At 42.9% G+C, this 13,629-nt stretch overlaps 1 protein-coding gene across 1 annotated transcript in view; it reads right to left on the reverse strand.

The window, feature by feature from the left end:
- CHAT (choline O-acetyltransferase) overlaps positions 1-13,629 on the reverse strand; it is a 53,957-nt gene that overhangs the window by 10,808 nt on the left and 29,520 nt on the right. Inside the window, exons 10-12 of the mRNA XM_081004971.1 lie at positions 9,601-9,729; positions 7,601-7,723; positions 2,539-2,680 (exon numbers count right to left, since the gene is read on the reverse strand). Coding sequence (XP_080861097.1) covers positions 2,539-2,680; positions 7,601-7,723; positions 9,601-9,729 — 394 coding nt within the window. The remainder of the gene's footprint in view (positions 1-2,538; positions 2,681-7,600; positions 7,724-9,600; positions 9,730-13,629) is intronic.

The following is a 13,629-nucleotide window of genomic DNA, read 5'->3' on the forward strand; positions in this document are numbered from 1 at the left end:
TGGGATGTCAAAGGCACTATCGCCATGGAATGTGGCACACTCATCCCACTGTCTTCTCCATTTGCACTTTTCTCATATTTTCTGGGTGCTTCTCAAACATGCACCAGGTCTGTTGGGTCAGAGAAAACACCTGGGCAAAACCAGTGAGGGTGACAGAGTCTCTTTTACACCTCTGAGTTGTCCCCCCCCCAAAAAAAACCCTATTGTCTTCAGCTGCAAAAAGGAAGTCAAAATGTTGAAAGGAAACACTAAAGTATATTGCATTTGTAGCTGGAATGATTTAACGAGTTCAAATGCTATGAGGTGAGATGGGATAATTACCTCAGAGGGAAAAAATATAGTGGGAGAAGGTACAGAATTGGCCCACTGAGCTCCCTGCTGTGCTCATTTGTACTGCAAGCACCACTGAATTGCTTTCCTTAGGGGTGAAGGGCACACTTCACGCAAATGTGTGCCTTGGCAGACTTTTTGTTTGTTCGTGAAGAAAAGCATCTTTGGGACGTTGCAGTCGAGAGCTGCGAGTGGGTGCTTAATTCTTTGCTTGCCTGCCTACCATTTTCCCACACTGAAATGGCTCTCCAAGCTGATTTCCCCCTGTAGGATTCCAGATGTACATTTGTTTCTGGAGCTTTATGTCGATGTGAAGAGGGTGGGGTGGAAGGGTGGGGGAAGCAGCTGGGTTGATGTGATTTCGAGCTGAAAATTGCCAGATAGGGAAAGAGTTCATCCCTCTTTTCCCTTCTCCCTTTTCTGCTTAGAATAGCAGACTCCAAACCACTGCTTTTCTTTGTTGTGTGTACATTGCCCCTTAAAGGTAAAGGACCCCTGACAGTTAAATCCAGTTGCGAACGACTCTGGGGTTGTGGCGCTCATCTCACTTTACTGGCCAAGGGAGCCAGCGTTTGTCCGCAGACAGTTTTTCCGGGTCATGTGGCCAGCATGACTAAGCCACTTCTGGCAAAACCAGAGCAGTGTACGGAAATGCCGTTTACCTTCCCGCCAGAGCGGTACCTATTTAACTACTTGCACTTTGATGTGCTTTCAAACTGATAGGTTGGCAGGAGCTGGCACAGAGCAACGGGAGCTCACCCCGTCGCAGGGATTCGAACCGCCGACCTTCCAATCGGCAAGCCCTAGGCTCAGTGGTTTAGACCACAGCGCCACCCGCACCCCTACATTGCCCCTTACTAAATGTTTAAAAGGCAATCCAGGGCCTATACACACTGGAACTTATGTGGATTTGCAGCGGCTTCTAAATTAATTTGGTTATCATGTTATTACTATTACTACTATTTCTATTACTATTACTATACCCCACCCATTCGCCTGGGTTGCCCCAGCTACTCTGGGCAGCTTCCAGCACATATAAAAAACACAATATAACATCAAACATTAAAAAAACTTCCAAATACAGGGCTGCCTTCACATGTCCTCTAAAAATTGTGTAGTTCTTTATCTCCTTGACCAAAATTTGGTCATTTGGACAATGAAAACGAAAGCATCTTATTCCATTACGATATCAAACAAATTGAGAGTGCCCTCCTTTAATTTTTTTAACAAAGGTGCACACCTTTCTCTGAGGGATGGAAAACCCACTATGGCAAGAGGCATCATGACATGGGCCATCCCTTCATGATAGCGCAATGTGGGCAGCGGCACTGTGTGGAAGCTGCCAACTCTTCAAGTCACCCTTAAAAAAACAAAAAACAAAACACACCCTTTACAAAATTGGTGCGGCCAAATCTGAAGTCAAATTAAAAACTCAAATTTGCTTCCAAAAATTATGGGCAATCTATCACAACAATCTCATTGCTTTGCCAACTGAATCCTTTAATTTAGGGTTCATTAATCTGAGGACCACAGGCAGACTCCAATTTTTAACTGCAAGGGGGGCTGAGCATTTGTCAATAATATCTCTTAGAGTGGCAAATGGCACTATTTAGCGGAAGAAATTCCAATGAAAATTCTTGTTACTACGTATTATGAATGGCTGTTTATTTGTATATATTTTAAAACTTTATATATGGATGTTTTATGATGGCCTATACTTGTAATGCCTAATAAAGATTTGGCAAAGTAAGTACTCCGATTTTTTTTGTGGGTTCCCAACTGCCACGACTGTCCTTTTAAAACTTTTCCTCAAGTTTTTTATTATTAAAAACTGACGCATCCAAGTGGTACTCTGCTGAGATGCCCAAAGCATGTTTTTTTTTGTGGACCTCCAAGTCCCCACCCCTTTGTCCATTTTAGAAACATGAGCAGCAGTAGCTTTCTAAAGTTCCTTACAGGACGTATTCCCAACTTTACCTGGAGATGACAGGTATTGCACCTTTCACCTTCTGCATGCCAGGCACATGCTCTCCCACTGAGCTATGGCCCTTCCACAGGAACTGAGCAGGAGAAGGGCCAGAGAGAGTGGTCTCATTCAGAGGAGTCTTACTAAGGACATCTTATTCAAGCCCCGCCTCTGCAAATCCAGAGTTGGCCCTGTTCCTGCAGGATATAACAGCATAAAGGGTTGTGTGTAAATCCTCTTACCTGCAGAGATGATTTTTTATCAATCATTCCTTTGACAAAAGTTAAAGCTTCGGGAGTCGCAGATCGGATGTTGTCTACTCTTCCTTCTTCAAACCGCCGTATGGAAGCACTTTCATAGGTGGGAACAAGTCTCCCGTATAATCTACAGGCATGGTGAAATACATATAGTGATTTTAGCGGGGGGTGACGGTATGAAATAAAAATAGGCTCTCTGGGTTTTCGTTTTGCAGCCTTGACTTTTATTTGGCATAAAATTTCATGTTTATGCTAATAGAGTTCTAGACAAAGGCTAGACATGGCATCCCCCCTTTAAACGACAAGATTGATGCACATATGGCTGAATTCATTTTGGTTAATGCAGTACTAGCCAAGAAATCCTTTATGTCTGACGACAGGGCTAGTAAAGAGGTTTGCTTGTTGTAAGCTCAAGGAATATGTCATTTGTGCTACATAATGAAATCACGGCATGATTCATCATTGGCTTGTGGGATGGCAACTCTTTTTATTTCAATTCAATAGAGAAAAAACAACACCATACTGTTCTGTGATTAAAGGGAGACATGGAATAGCGGTGATTCCTATGCTATGTACCAGGGCATGATACTGGTACAGTGGTACCTTGATTCCCAAATGGCTTGGCTCCAAACAAATCGGCTCCCAAACCCCACAAACCTGGAAGTAAGTGTTCCAGTTTATGAACGTCCGTTTCAGCTGTTGGCATTGTTTTTGGGGCCAATCAGCCAATCAGAAGCCGTGCCTTGGTTTGCAAACATTTTTGAAGTCAGACTTTCAGAACGGATTGAATTTGGGAACCAAGGTACCACATAAGAGGGCCTGATGTGTGCTTTGAAAAATTAAGGCATCATAGATGAGATGCATCCACCATTCTATGTCCACTGGAGTGGAGAGGTCCAGAGGCTCTCTGCCAAAATAGGAGTAGTTTCAAAAGTGCCAGAAATTTACTCCTGATTGTGGGAAGGCCACAATCAGCAAGCGAGAAGCAGGAGCAGACTTTGGTCTTTCAAATTTCAGCGGTGCACTGTGTGAGGCCTAAAGTCAGCACCTCCCTGCCTCTCACCTTATATTCTTCTCAATTCACTACGTCATAGTTGGGACACTCTGAGGTGCCCCCTAGGCCCAGGCTTTGCCCTAAATCTGGCTCTGTCCCGCAGAACCTGATTGTGCCCCCTTCACTCATCCTCCATAGTGCTGGGACGAATCCCTTGCTTAGAAGGACATGCAAAAACCAGAGATCAAAGGTTGTTGTTGTTTTTGCTTTAAACCATGGTGATAAGTCAAAGTTTGTTTTTGGCTTATTTACTGATCATGGCTTGTATGAGTGAAACAAACCATTATCCCTGATTTGGACATGACACTCAGAGATTGCAGTTGGTTTCTCCCTAGCCCTAGTGGGAAGGAGCAAAACAGCCCAGTTTGGCATAAACCATTAACAATGGTTTACTATAGTGTGTGAACTAGGGTGGTATATTTTTCAGGAGTTAATGTAATAATGGAAAGTATGAATGTGACAAACCGAAAACATGTGCATAGGCACAGATCACACTGGCTGCAAATCCCAGCTGAGCACAAACTCCATGTTTAAGACTACAAGAACAAAAATTGGAGGTTCCATCATAGCTTATATTCATGAGCAGTTGGTCTATCGGCGGCTGTGTATAATCTCTTTTAAAAGCCATCTAAACGGGTGGCTATCATCACAGTTTGTGACACTGAATTCCATAATCCAGCTGTGAAGATGTGCTTGTTGCAATGGATTGTGTGAAATGGCCTTAAAGTTAAAGCATAGTATCTCTAGACACTCTAGCTGCAGTTCCCACATCTGTATTTCCTCCACTGTGAGGTCCTCCAGGTTGTGGTTGACAGATGGCACTTGGTCGAGACAATGTTGGTCCTTAGCTTACAGTGGAGGACACATTGAACCAATTCATAGGCACAACTATCTTTCCTCCTCACAGTCTATTGCACAGAGATAGGATATCACATTGTTATTGTGGCATTCAGGCTTGCAGTTGAAAGAATGTGCTGCCCTACCAAGGCCAGAATGAGGCCAGGGCATGCTTTGATCAACTGGGTGGAAAAGCTTGCAGTTTCACGTTAAAGATCCCATGCTGAAAAGCAACACAGAGAAGGCTCCAAGTGAATGTGTATGTTGCTCCCTACCCCACTCTTTAGATTAATTTACTAAAGAGAATTTCAAAGCCATTTATCTACACTGAAAGCAAACCTGGCTGGGTCACAGAGCAGCAGCTAAGCACCTTAATTTTGTAGAATGCCCTTTGTTCACCTCCATCTTCACATGCCCCTTTTTCTTTAACGCTATGCTGATAAATGTTTGCTGTCTAGCAAAGCTGTTCCCCCCCCTTTCTTTTTTACATGGCTCCAGGGCGTCTCATTTAATTTCCCAGTTAAATTCATGATGCTTTAAACAGGGAATGTTTGCTACTCTTCAGATTCTAATGGCAACAATCTGCATCTATATACTCTGATTTGTCTGCTAATTAGGGCCTATTACTCTTCTGCTTGTTCACTGCAGAGGGGGCTTATGACTGACAGAGTGGACTATGTTTCCTTCCCGGCTGCACCACAACTAGGAGGCTGGAAGTGGTTGGACAGCTACCTATTGGTATGACCATTTTACTTTGGTAAAATGGAATGGCACCCTGAGTGAGGACAACCCCCCCCCCATTCTTATTTTCACAATAATTCTTTTTGGTACAGTTGCTTGGATCTTCTCAGTAGGCACCTGTGTTGTTGTTGTTGTTGTTTTGTGCCCCCTTGGCTTGACCCCCTGTGCAGGGGAACCAGGAAGAGAGCCTTCTCGGTGGTGGCGCCTGCCCTGTGGAACACCCTCCCATCAGATGTCAAGGAAATAAACAACTCTCTGACGTTTAGAAGACATCTGAAGGCAGCTCTGTATAGGGAAGTTTTTAATGTTTGATGTTTTCTCGTGTTTTTAATATTCTGTTGGGAGCCACCCAGAGTGGCTGGGGAAATCATTATTATATTATTATATGCGCTGCCCTAAATCCAGCACGGCTGTTAGCAACAGCCAAGGAAGTGGATCAGAGGTGGGGAAATGCACCATGTAATTGTTAGGAATCAAGCCTTTATCAGGAGAAACTGGCAACTCTCCAGGCTCCCGGCTTGATCTCCTGTTGACCTCCCTGTCTGCATTCCTCAGCAAGATCCAGGCAAGGGTCGCGATAGGCGATCCTTCTCAGCGTGAGAAGAACACCCCCCCTCTTTCCTGCCCCCCCGGCAGGGGAAAGAGATAGACAGAAACGTATTTACATGCCTTTATTTCTGTCTTTGCGGCATTACAAAAAACATGACTTCTCTCTTCAAACTCCAGCAGTCGAGAGTGAAACAAAACCTGTACTTCCTGTACAAGAGCAAAAGGAAGAGCTCATATTACACTCTGAGCTAATTCCGGTGCATTGCCCTGTGAATTGACTGTCCCTCTGTTTCCCACGGAATAGTCCTAACATTCCATCATGTGCTGTTTTCAAGCTAGCAGCTCGCGGCTGCATTGCTTCTATATCGTAACAGTAATGACATTAGGCCAAGGCCTAGGTTGTACTACAGTTTATGCAGAGAAGGAAGGAAATGCCACACAGGGCTGCCCTTTTCAGAGGGGCGTGAGGTTGGTTTGATTGGGCAACAGGAAGGTGGGAGTTGGGAACTGATCTGCACACTGGAAGCAGAATGACCGAAGACAGGTGTAGCAAAAGCTGGACAAGGGGAGGGAGGATCATTGTTCAGTTATCCTATCTGTTTGCTTGCTTGCATCTTGTGTGTTGATACACCTCCCCCTTTCAACCAATTGGTTCCCAAGGTGGTGTGGAATAAGATTAATAGTGATCAAAGCAATAGAGGCATCTGATGAGAGATGAACTTGGACCAAATGCAAGAAGCAGGAAGAGGAAGGGGAGGGAGACCTTCTGCTTCTTGCATTTCCTGCTTGCATTTTCTAACCATCATAATTAGACCCAGCATTTAACACTCAGGATGGCCAGGTTCAAACACCACAGCACCAAGATGCTTCTCTAACACAACCTCTATTCTGTCATTCTACTTGGTGCTCCAAAGATGAGCAAGGATGAATTATAATGTTCTCTCTGGACAGACTGTGTGTCTCCACTGGTGAGCTCAAGGCTTCCTGGATGTCAGGCTTGACCCAGGTGTCAGGAGGGAGGGCAGGGAGAGACAGAGACAAATATTAGCTCTCTTATTTTGTGCTCTGTGTCCCAAAATGCTGGCGGCAGCATAACTTTGGCCTTCCTGAATATCTGATGGAAACAGATATTCATCTCAGGGCCAACCTAGATGATATATTTGTGTGAAGAATGTCTTTAAGTGTAAACTGTGGGTGTGAGTCCCCATTCCCTGCCATTCCAGACTTAGATCCTGATGGAAGACCCCCATGATGGTCTTGAACTGGATTTGCTCCTGCATGTCTGCTATTTGCATGAAGAAGAAAGCTCCCATTCATAGTTGTCAACTTTCCCCTTTTCTTGCGAGGAATCCTATTTGGAATAAGGGAATTTCGCTTTAAAAAAGGGAAACGTTGACAGCTATGCTCCCATTGCCACCAGTGGGAGCTTTACTCCTGATGCAAATGGCTGGTAAAGGGTTCCTGATGTAGATTGGAAACAAGGGAGAAAAAGGGTTAAATAAGCATACCCACTGCTAGCGTCCCACTGTCCCAGTCTTGATTATTTCCCCAAAACCTGCAATTTATACTTACATAACCATTCACACAGTTACTAATGGTGTGAACAATTTCTACCTTGACTCTCACTCTCCTAAAGGTGAGCAAGAAGGTGGGGTCCCTGGGTCATGAGAAAAGGCTCTGATATTTTGCTCATTCTTGCCCGGGGGTCTCCCAGAGCATAATCTGTGGTCAGCTATTGCATTGCAAGCTTCAAATAAGAGCTGATAGCTGGTTTATTGATTTTATTATGTGAACTGCTTTGAGACCTTTGGGTATAGGGCGTTATATAAATTCAATCAATAATCAATAATAAAAATAATTACATACCTGTAAAATGCCAGCTGTAGTGCCACTTGGATGTAAGCATCTGGGCTCATCTTCTGTTTCTTGATAAACTCTTTTCCGTAGTTTTCAAATTTATAAGCGATAAAATCTAGATTTTTCACCATCCTAGAAAATGATGAAAAACTCCAGAAGTGAGAACAGGAAAGTTATTGTGTAATTTATTTATTTTGATCTATTTTTGTTTCTCCTGGTGTATGCCCCAAAGTAGTCAGGCAGGTGATCTTGGGATCTGGGCCATAGTGACAAATTCCTTGTATTATATGTCTTGTTCAGAGCTGTGCTATAAAAGCTATATGATCATATGGTGTGTTGGAAAATGCAATGCAGGAGAAAAAGGCTTTGTAGGGACAGACGGGAGCATGCAAAGAACTAATACTTCAATTCAAATTGTCTACTCAAATGAATTGTTTGCTGTCACTCTTGCCTATACATTTTCTCCCCACTCTGTATGTCTTGACTTACTCATTTGCTTGCTTAGGGTGTAGCATGTGTACAAATAGAGGTTGCTCTTTGCATTTTATGCAAAGGCTAAATGCTGTATCCAATTTACTTCCTGTCATGTTTGCAGTCATTTATTATGTGACAGAAACATACCGGTAATAATAAGTATTACATTGCCATGGCAAATGTGGAGGCACAATCTTGTGTGACGCTTAGCCCTCATAGTTTGCTTTTGTTCTGTTATTCCTCTCCACCCCCTGTTATACTAAAGATGAGATAACCATTATGGTGTTCTCAAAACCCTTATCAGTGAAAATTTCCAGGGTTTGCCACAGCGCCTACACTGAATTTGGTTCCCCTGGAATGAGGCTAACTGGTGTTTTGTGGTATATCGGATATTTTTGCATATATACAGGTTTTGCTGGTGCTATTTTTTCTAGAAAAAGAGGTGCCAGAACTCAGCATGAACACCTCCCTTGTTCTCTTATAACGGCAATGGCGCCCACCTGAGAGGTGCCAAAACTGAGTTCCAGCAAATTGAAAGAATGTCCTGGATTTACCATATTGGAGAGTCACATCTTAAGTTGCTGCAGCAGATACTTCTTCAGAGCTGCCAGCAAGTCCTACAGCTCTGACCTTTTCCTCAGATCACCTCAGTCAGAACCTGCAGCTCCTGCACAAACAGCTGGTTGACATCAACCCACAAAGCGAGGGGGAAGGCGGAAGAAAGACACGCCCCTTTCCCAAAGAAGGCTCCACCCATAGGAGCCAACTATTGGGGGCTGAGGTCCTTTAGGCCTCCCCCAATAAAATATTTGAGGGGGCCAGGCCAAAGTTGATGGGCCTTGCCATTCAACTGGTGTGTGTGTGCCACATTATGTGATTGATTATGTAGGGCGAGGCTTACCAGTGCCCTCCCAATATTTTATTCGAGTTATCACCTCTGGCTTCACCCATCTCCTTAGTTCTGCATTGGACAACCATTTAGGCCCGTTGGTGCCAATTATCCTAATGAAAGGGGTTCTGCCAGGCTGAACGCATATTGGCAATCCACTGTAGCACTATCTGACGATAAAAATAGTCATGGAGATTATTCAGACTCCTACCATCTCATTGCAATGCATTTGTTCTCTAGAAGAGTGTCCATAACTTTTCCCCAAGGGGGCAGACAGCAGCTTTAGTGAAAGAAAGGGGGATGTTCATTGGGAAAATGGCAGACAAGAAGAGTTAAAGCCCTTTTCTTCAGCCGCAATCTCTCTCTGTGGCTGATATGGGTCAAAGCAAAAAGAAATAGGCAATTCAGTCAATGAATATCTACCTTTACTGATTACAATCAGCTCCCACTCAGCAGTTAGTCAATCTGAAAGTCAATAAAAGCTTGCAGCCCTAATAACTTAAGTTGAAACCACTATGTTCTATAGCTGATCTTTCTCTCAGCTTTTACTGTTTTTATTCATTGATTATATTATTAAGGAAAGTCCAACACATTAAAATAACCGCCCATACACACACAAGTTGAAAATCTAATGAAACTATGGTACCTTTGAAGTTTTTCTGCTGATGACGCCAAGTGTCCCTGAATTTCTGGAGAACATTTCCACCTTAGTCTCCTTGGAGCAGGAAGTTCACTCACTGAATCTGCTCTGACCAATTTCTTTGCACCTTCTTTCCTGATTTTTTTAAATGACAGAATGCCAATAAATTTGCTGTTAGACGCAGTAGAACTCAAAAAGGTTTTTTTGACATCAGACAGATGACTGAAGGTCCTACTGCAATTAACTGATCTACATGACACTTGCTGCCTAATCTATATTCACTGCTGCTTCTGGACTTCCGGGGGCGGCGCGAACGGCAATGGCGGTCCTCTTCTAACCGGGAAGAGGAGGCTCCGCAGAAACTGGGTCGTCCGCTACGGCGAAGCGGAGACCCACTCTGGAAAACCACAGGCGGCAAGAGCCTGTGGTCTTGAGGCTCGGTGGGCGCCAGAAGCGACCTCCCAAACGTCAAAGGAACCCCGTAAGGGGCTCCGGAGCGTGGAGGGGGGTGGCGGCGCTGTGAGCCGTTTCGCAATCTGCGGAGCGAAGCCGCGCTGCTGCTGCCGGTGAGCGCTGATCCCTTTTCCTGTAAAATCTGGATCCGGAATCAAAACCAACCTATTCGTGAGTAAAGACTGAATCACTTTAAATTAGAGACTAAAAGCTGAATTAAAAGATTTGAACTTGGCTGAGAGCGGAGAGACGTGGAAACAGGAAGTCCGTCTTCCGCTGCCATTGAACTTTAAAAAGCAAAGAGCTGGAGGAGTGGAGGCTGAAAAAAGAACTTTTAACTTTACCGATCTAAGCACCCACTGAACCTGCAATCTAAAGTAAAGACTTTAAGTTTATGATTTGGAATTATCATTTGCATTGGACTTTCCTTCTTTTATTGGATTACAATTAAAAGGTGAAACCCAGGGTCCGGAGCTGCCTGAGCTCTGAGAGACTGAGCTGTCAGTATTGCAGATTTGGATACTGTATATTGGAACTTGCAACAATCTGAGGGTACTTAGACCTCCTAATTTGAAACATTTTTTTGGAGACCAGTAAGCACTGTTTGAAACAAAGTGACTATTAATATCAACTCTGCTAAATACTTGTACTTGAAGGTTCTTGGACATTAAATTAGACTCTGAAAGACATCTAGAGGATTGGATTAACAGTGACTTTACATTTACTTTCGATTCCCCGGCTGTTTGCTTTCTCTGGGCCTTTCTATTCCCATGGGAATAACTCAGTGTGACCTTGACTGATAGATAACGTTGGAATGAGTGGCACAAGAAGAAGAGGAAGAGTTAGACAAACAACTTTGACAACTCTAACCTCAGCCTCACAGACACGTAGATCATCTGTACCTACTTTGCCATCAGAAGTAGAAGAAGTTGCCTTGTCACAGGCAAAAGAGGGAGAAATAGAGCAGTTACAATTGGAAGACATGGCCTCAGGAGCATCTGCTTCTATTTTAGAGAAAATTTTTGAAAAATTGGAAGCTTTGGACAAGAAAGCAGATGAGCAAACAGCAAAGATTGACAAAAATACAGAATGCCTAAATAAATTAACTGGACAAGTGGCACAGAACACACAGGCAATTGGACAGTTGACAGAGGCCACAGCAGAAAATCGGAAATTGGCTGAGGATACCAGACAAAAATTAGAAAATTTAGAACAAGAGGTAAGACCACTCACCAAACAAGTAGGGGAACATCAGATTTATCTCTCTATGATAGAACTGCGAAATCGTGAGAATAATTTGAGGATTAGGTCGCTACAAGAGGCAGAAGAAGGAAACCTAGCTGAGTTCTTAACCAAAGAATTTTCCAAGTTCTGGAATTTGGAGGAAAAGGATTTTAAAATTGTGTCAGCTTTCAGGCTTGGAAGATTTATAAAAAAGGAGAGGCCCAGAGACTGTCTGATAACATTGAGATCAAAGGAGGAAAGGGACAAGATTTTGGGCCTACACTACGGAAAGTCACTGGACATTTTGGACAGAAGAATTGAAATTTACAAAGATATTCCTAGACAACTGTTGGACCTTAGAGCCGCCTATTCTGAACTTGCCAAATTATTAAGGAGCAACGCAATTGCATTTAGGTGGGAATTCCCCCAAGGAATATCCTTTACCTTTAGAGGGAAAAAGGTTAAAATTAGAACATCGGAAGAGAGAGACAAATTTCTGTCTACATACGGAGAGGACCTTCAAAAAGGAATTGAACTACCTCCTGGGCCTGGGGCAACGCCAGTACCAGCACCAGCACCTGTGGAACCTGAAGATCCTGTGAACAAGATACCACCCCTTGAAAAATAATCAGATTAATTCAGGATGTCTCTGCAACTGTTGAGCTGGAATATAAATGGCTGTAACATTCCGGAAAAAAGGAAGAAAATATTTCATATATTAAAAAAAGAACAATTGGACATTATTTGCCTACAGGAAACACATGTGACAAGGCTCCACAGAAAAGTGTTAATAAATAAAAGATTGGGCCAGGAATTTATATCTTCGGACAAAGTCAAGAAGAGAGGTGTGGTGATATATGCGAAAGAGAGCCTGTCACCCAAATTCTTATTTAAAGATGAACATGGAAGAATTCTGGCAATTGAGATACAACACCAAGGAGAGAAACTGTTGATATTAGGAATCTATGCACCTAACGAAGGGAAATCGGAATTTTACAAGAAGCTGCATGAGACTATGCTGGATTATCTGGACTACAACAACATCATAATGATGGGAGATATGAATGGGGTCGTATCAACTAACATGGACAAGTCACGAAGTCAAAATGTCACAAAAGACGGCAGACTACCTAAAACTTTTTTTGAAATGACAGACAATATGGACTTGATTGACATCTGGAGGACAAAGAACCCACTAGGAAGAGAGGGAACATTCTTTTCTGAAGCCCAACTGACCTGGACAAGAATCGACCAAATATGGATATCTAGAGGCCTGGCACCTAAGGTCAGAAAAGTGGAAATCTGCCCAAAGACCTGCTCCGACCATAACGCAGTAAAGATGGATATGACACTACTACCAACCGGCTCTTTTAGATGGAAGATGAATGACAATCTGTTCAGAGATCAGGAAATTACCAAGAAGGCCCAAAAAGTTTTGAAGGATTACTTTGAGATAAATATGAATACTACGGTGGAAAAAAGAATCGTCTGGGACGCAAGTAAAGCTGTAATGAGGGGATTCTTGATACAACAGAATGCCGTAAAGAAAAGGACACAAAATGAGAAAAAAGACAAGATCCTGGATAAAATAAAAGAACTAGAGAAGAAGTTAAGATTAAATCCGAAGTCACAGCCAACTCTGAGAGAAATTAAACTTTATCAAACACAATATTCTAAATTGATAAATCAGGAAATAGAATGGAAGGTCAAATTAATGAAACAAAAAACGTTTGAGTCGGCGAATAAATGTGGAAAACTGCTAGCTTGGCAGTTGAAGAGAAGACAAAGATTAAATACGGTTACAAACTTAGAGGTTGAAGGGAAAAACATTCAGAATCCTGTGGACATTAGAAAGTGTTTCCAGAGATACTTCAAAAAATTATACACCCAAGGGCCGCAAGACGAGGCTGAGATTAAACAATTTTTGGCAAAAAATGGACTATCCAAACTGTCACAAGAAAATAGGACAATCCTGAATTCCAAAATAACACGACAGGAGATTGAACAAGCCATTCAGAACATGCAACTGGGCAAATCTCCAGGGCCAGATGGGCTGACCTCCAGGTACTATAAGACATTAAAAGACTACTTGATACAACCTTTGATGGAGGTCAGCAATGAAATTTTGGAGGGGAAGAGGGCACCGGAGTCGTGGAAGGAAGCGTTTATCACATTAATACCAAAGACGGAAGCTGAAAAGACACAACTTAAGAACTATCGTCCCATCTCTCTTTTAAATGTGGATTACAAAATATTTGCAGACATTTTGGCAAGTAGACTTAAAAAAGTTTTAAATGAAGTAATCCATAAGGACCAGGCAGGCTTTCTCCCAGGTAGACATTTGTTTGCTAATACAAG

The sequence above is a fragment of the Podarcis pityusensis genome (genome assembly GCF_964106645.2).
Source record: "Podarcis pityusensis genome assembly, chromosome: 5".
NCBI lineage: Eukaryota > Metazoa > Chordata > Lepidosauria > Squamata > Lacertidae > Podarcis > Podarcis pityusensis.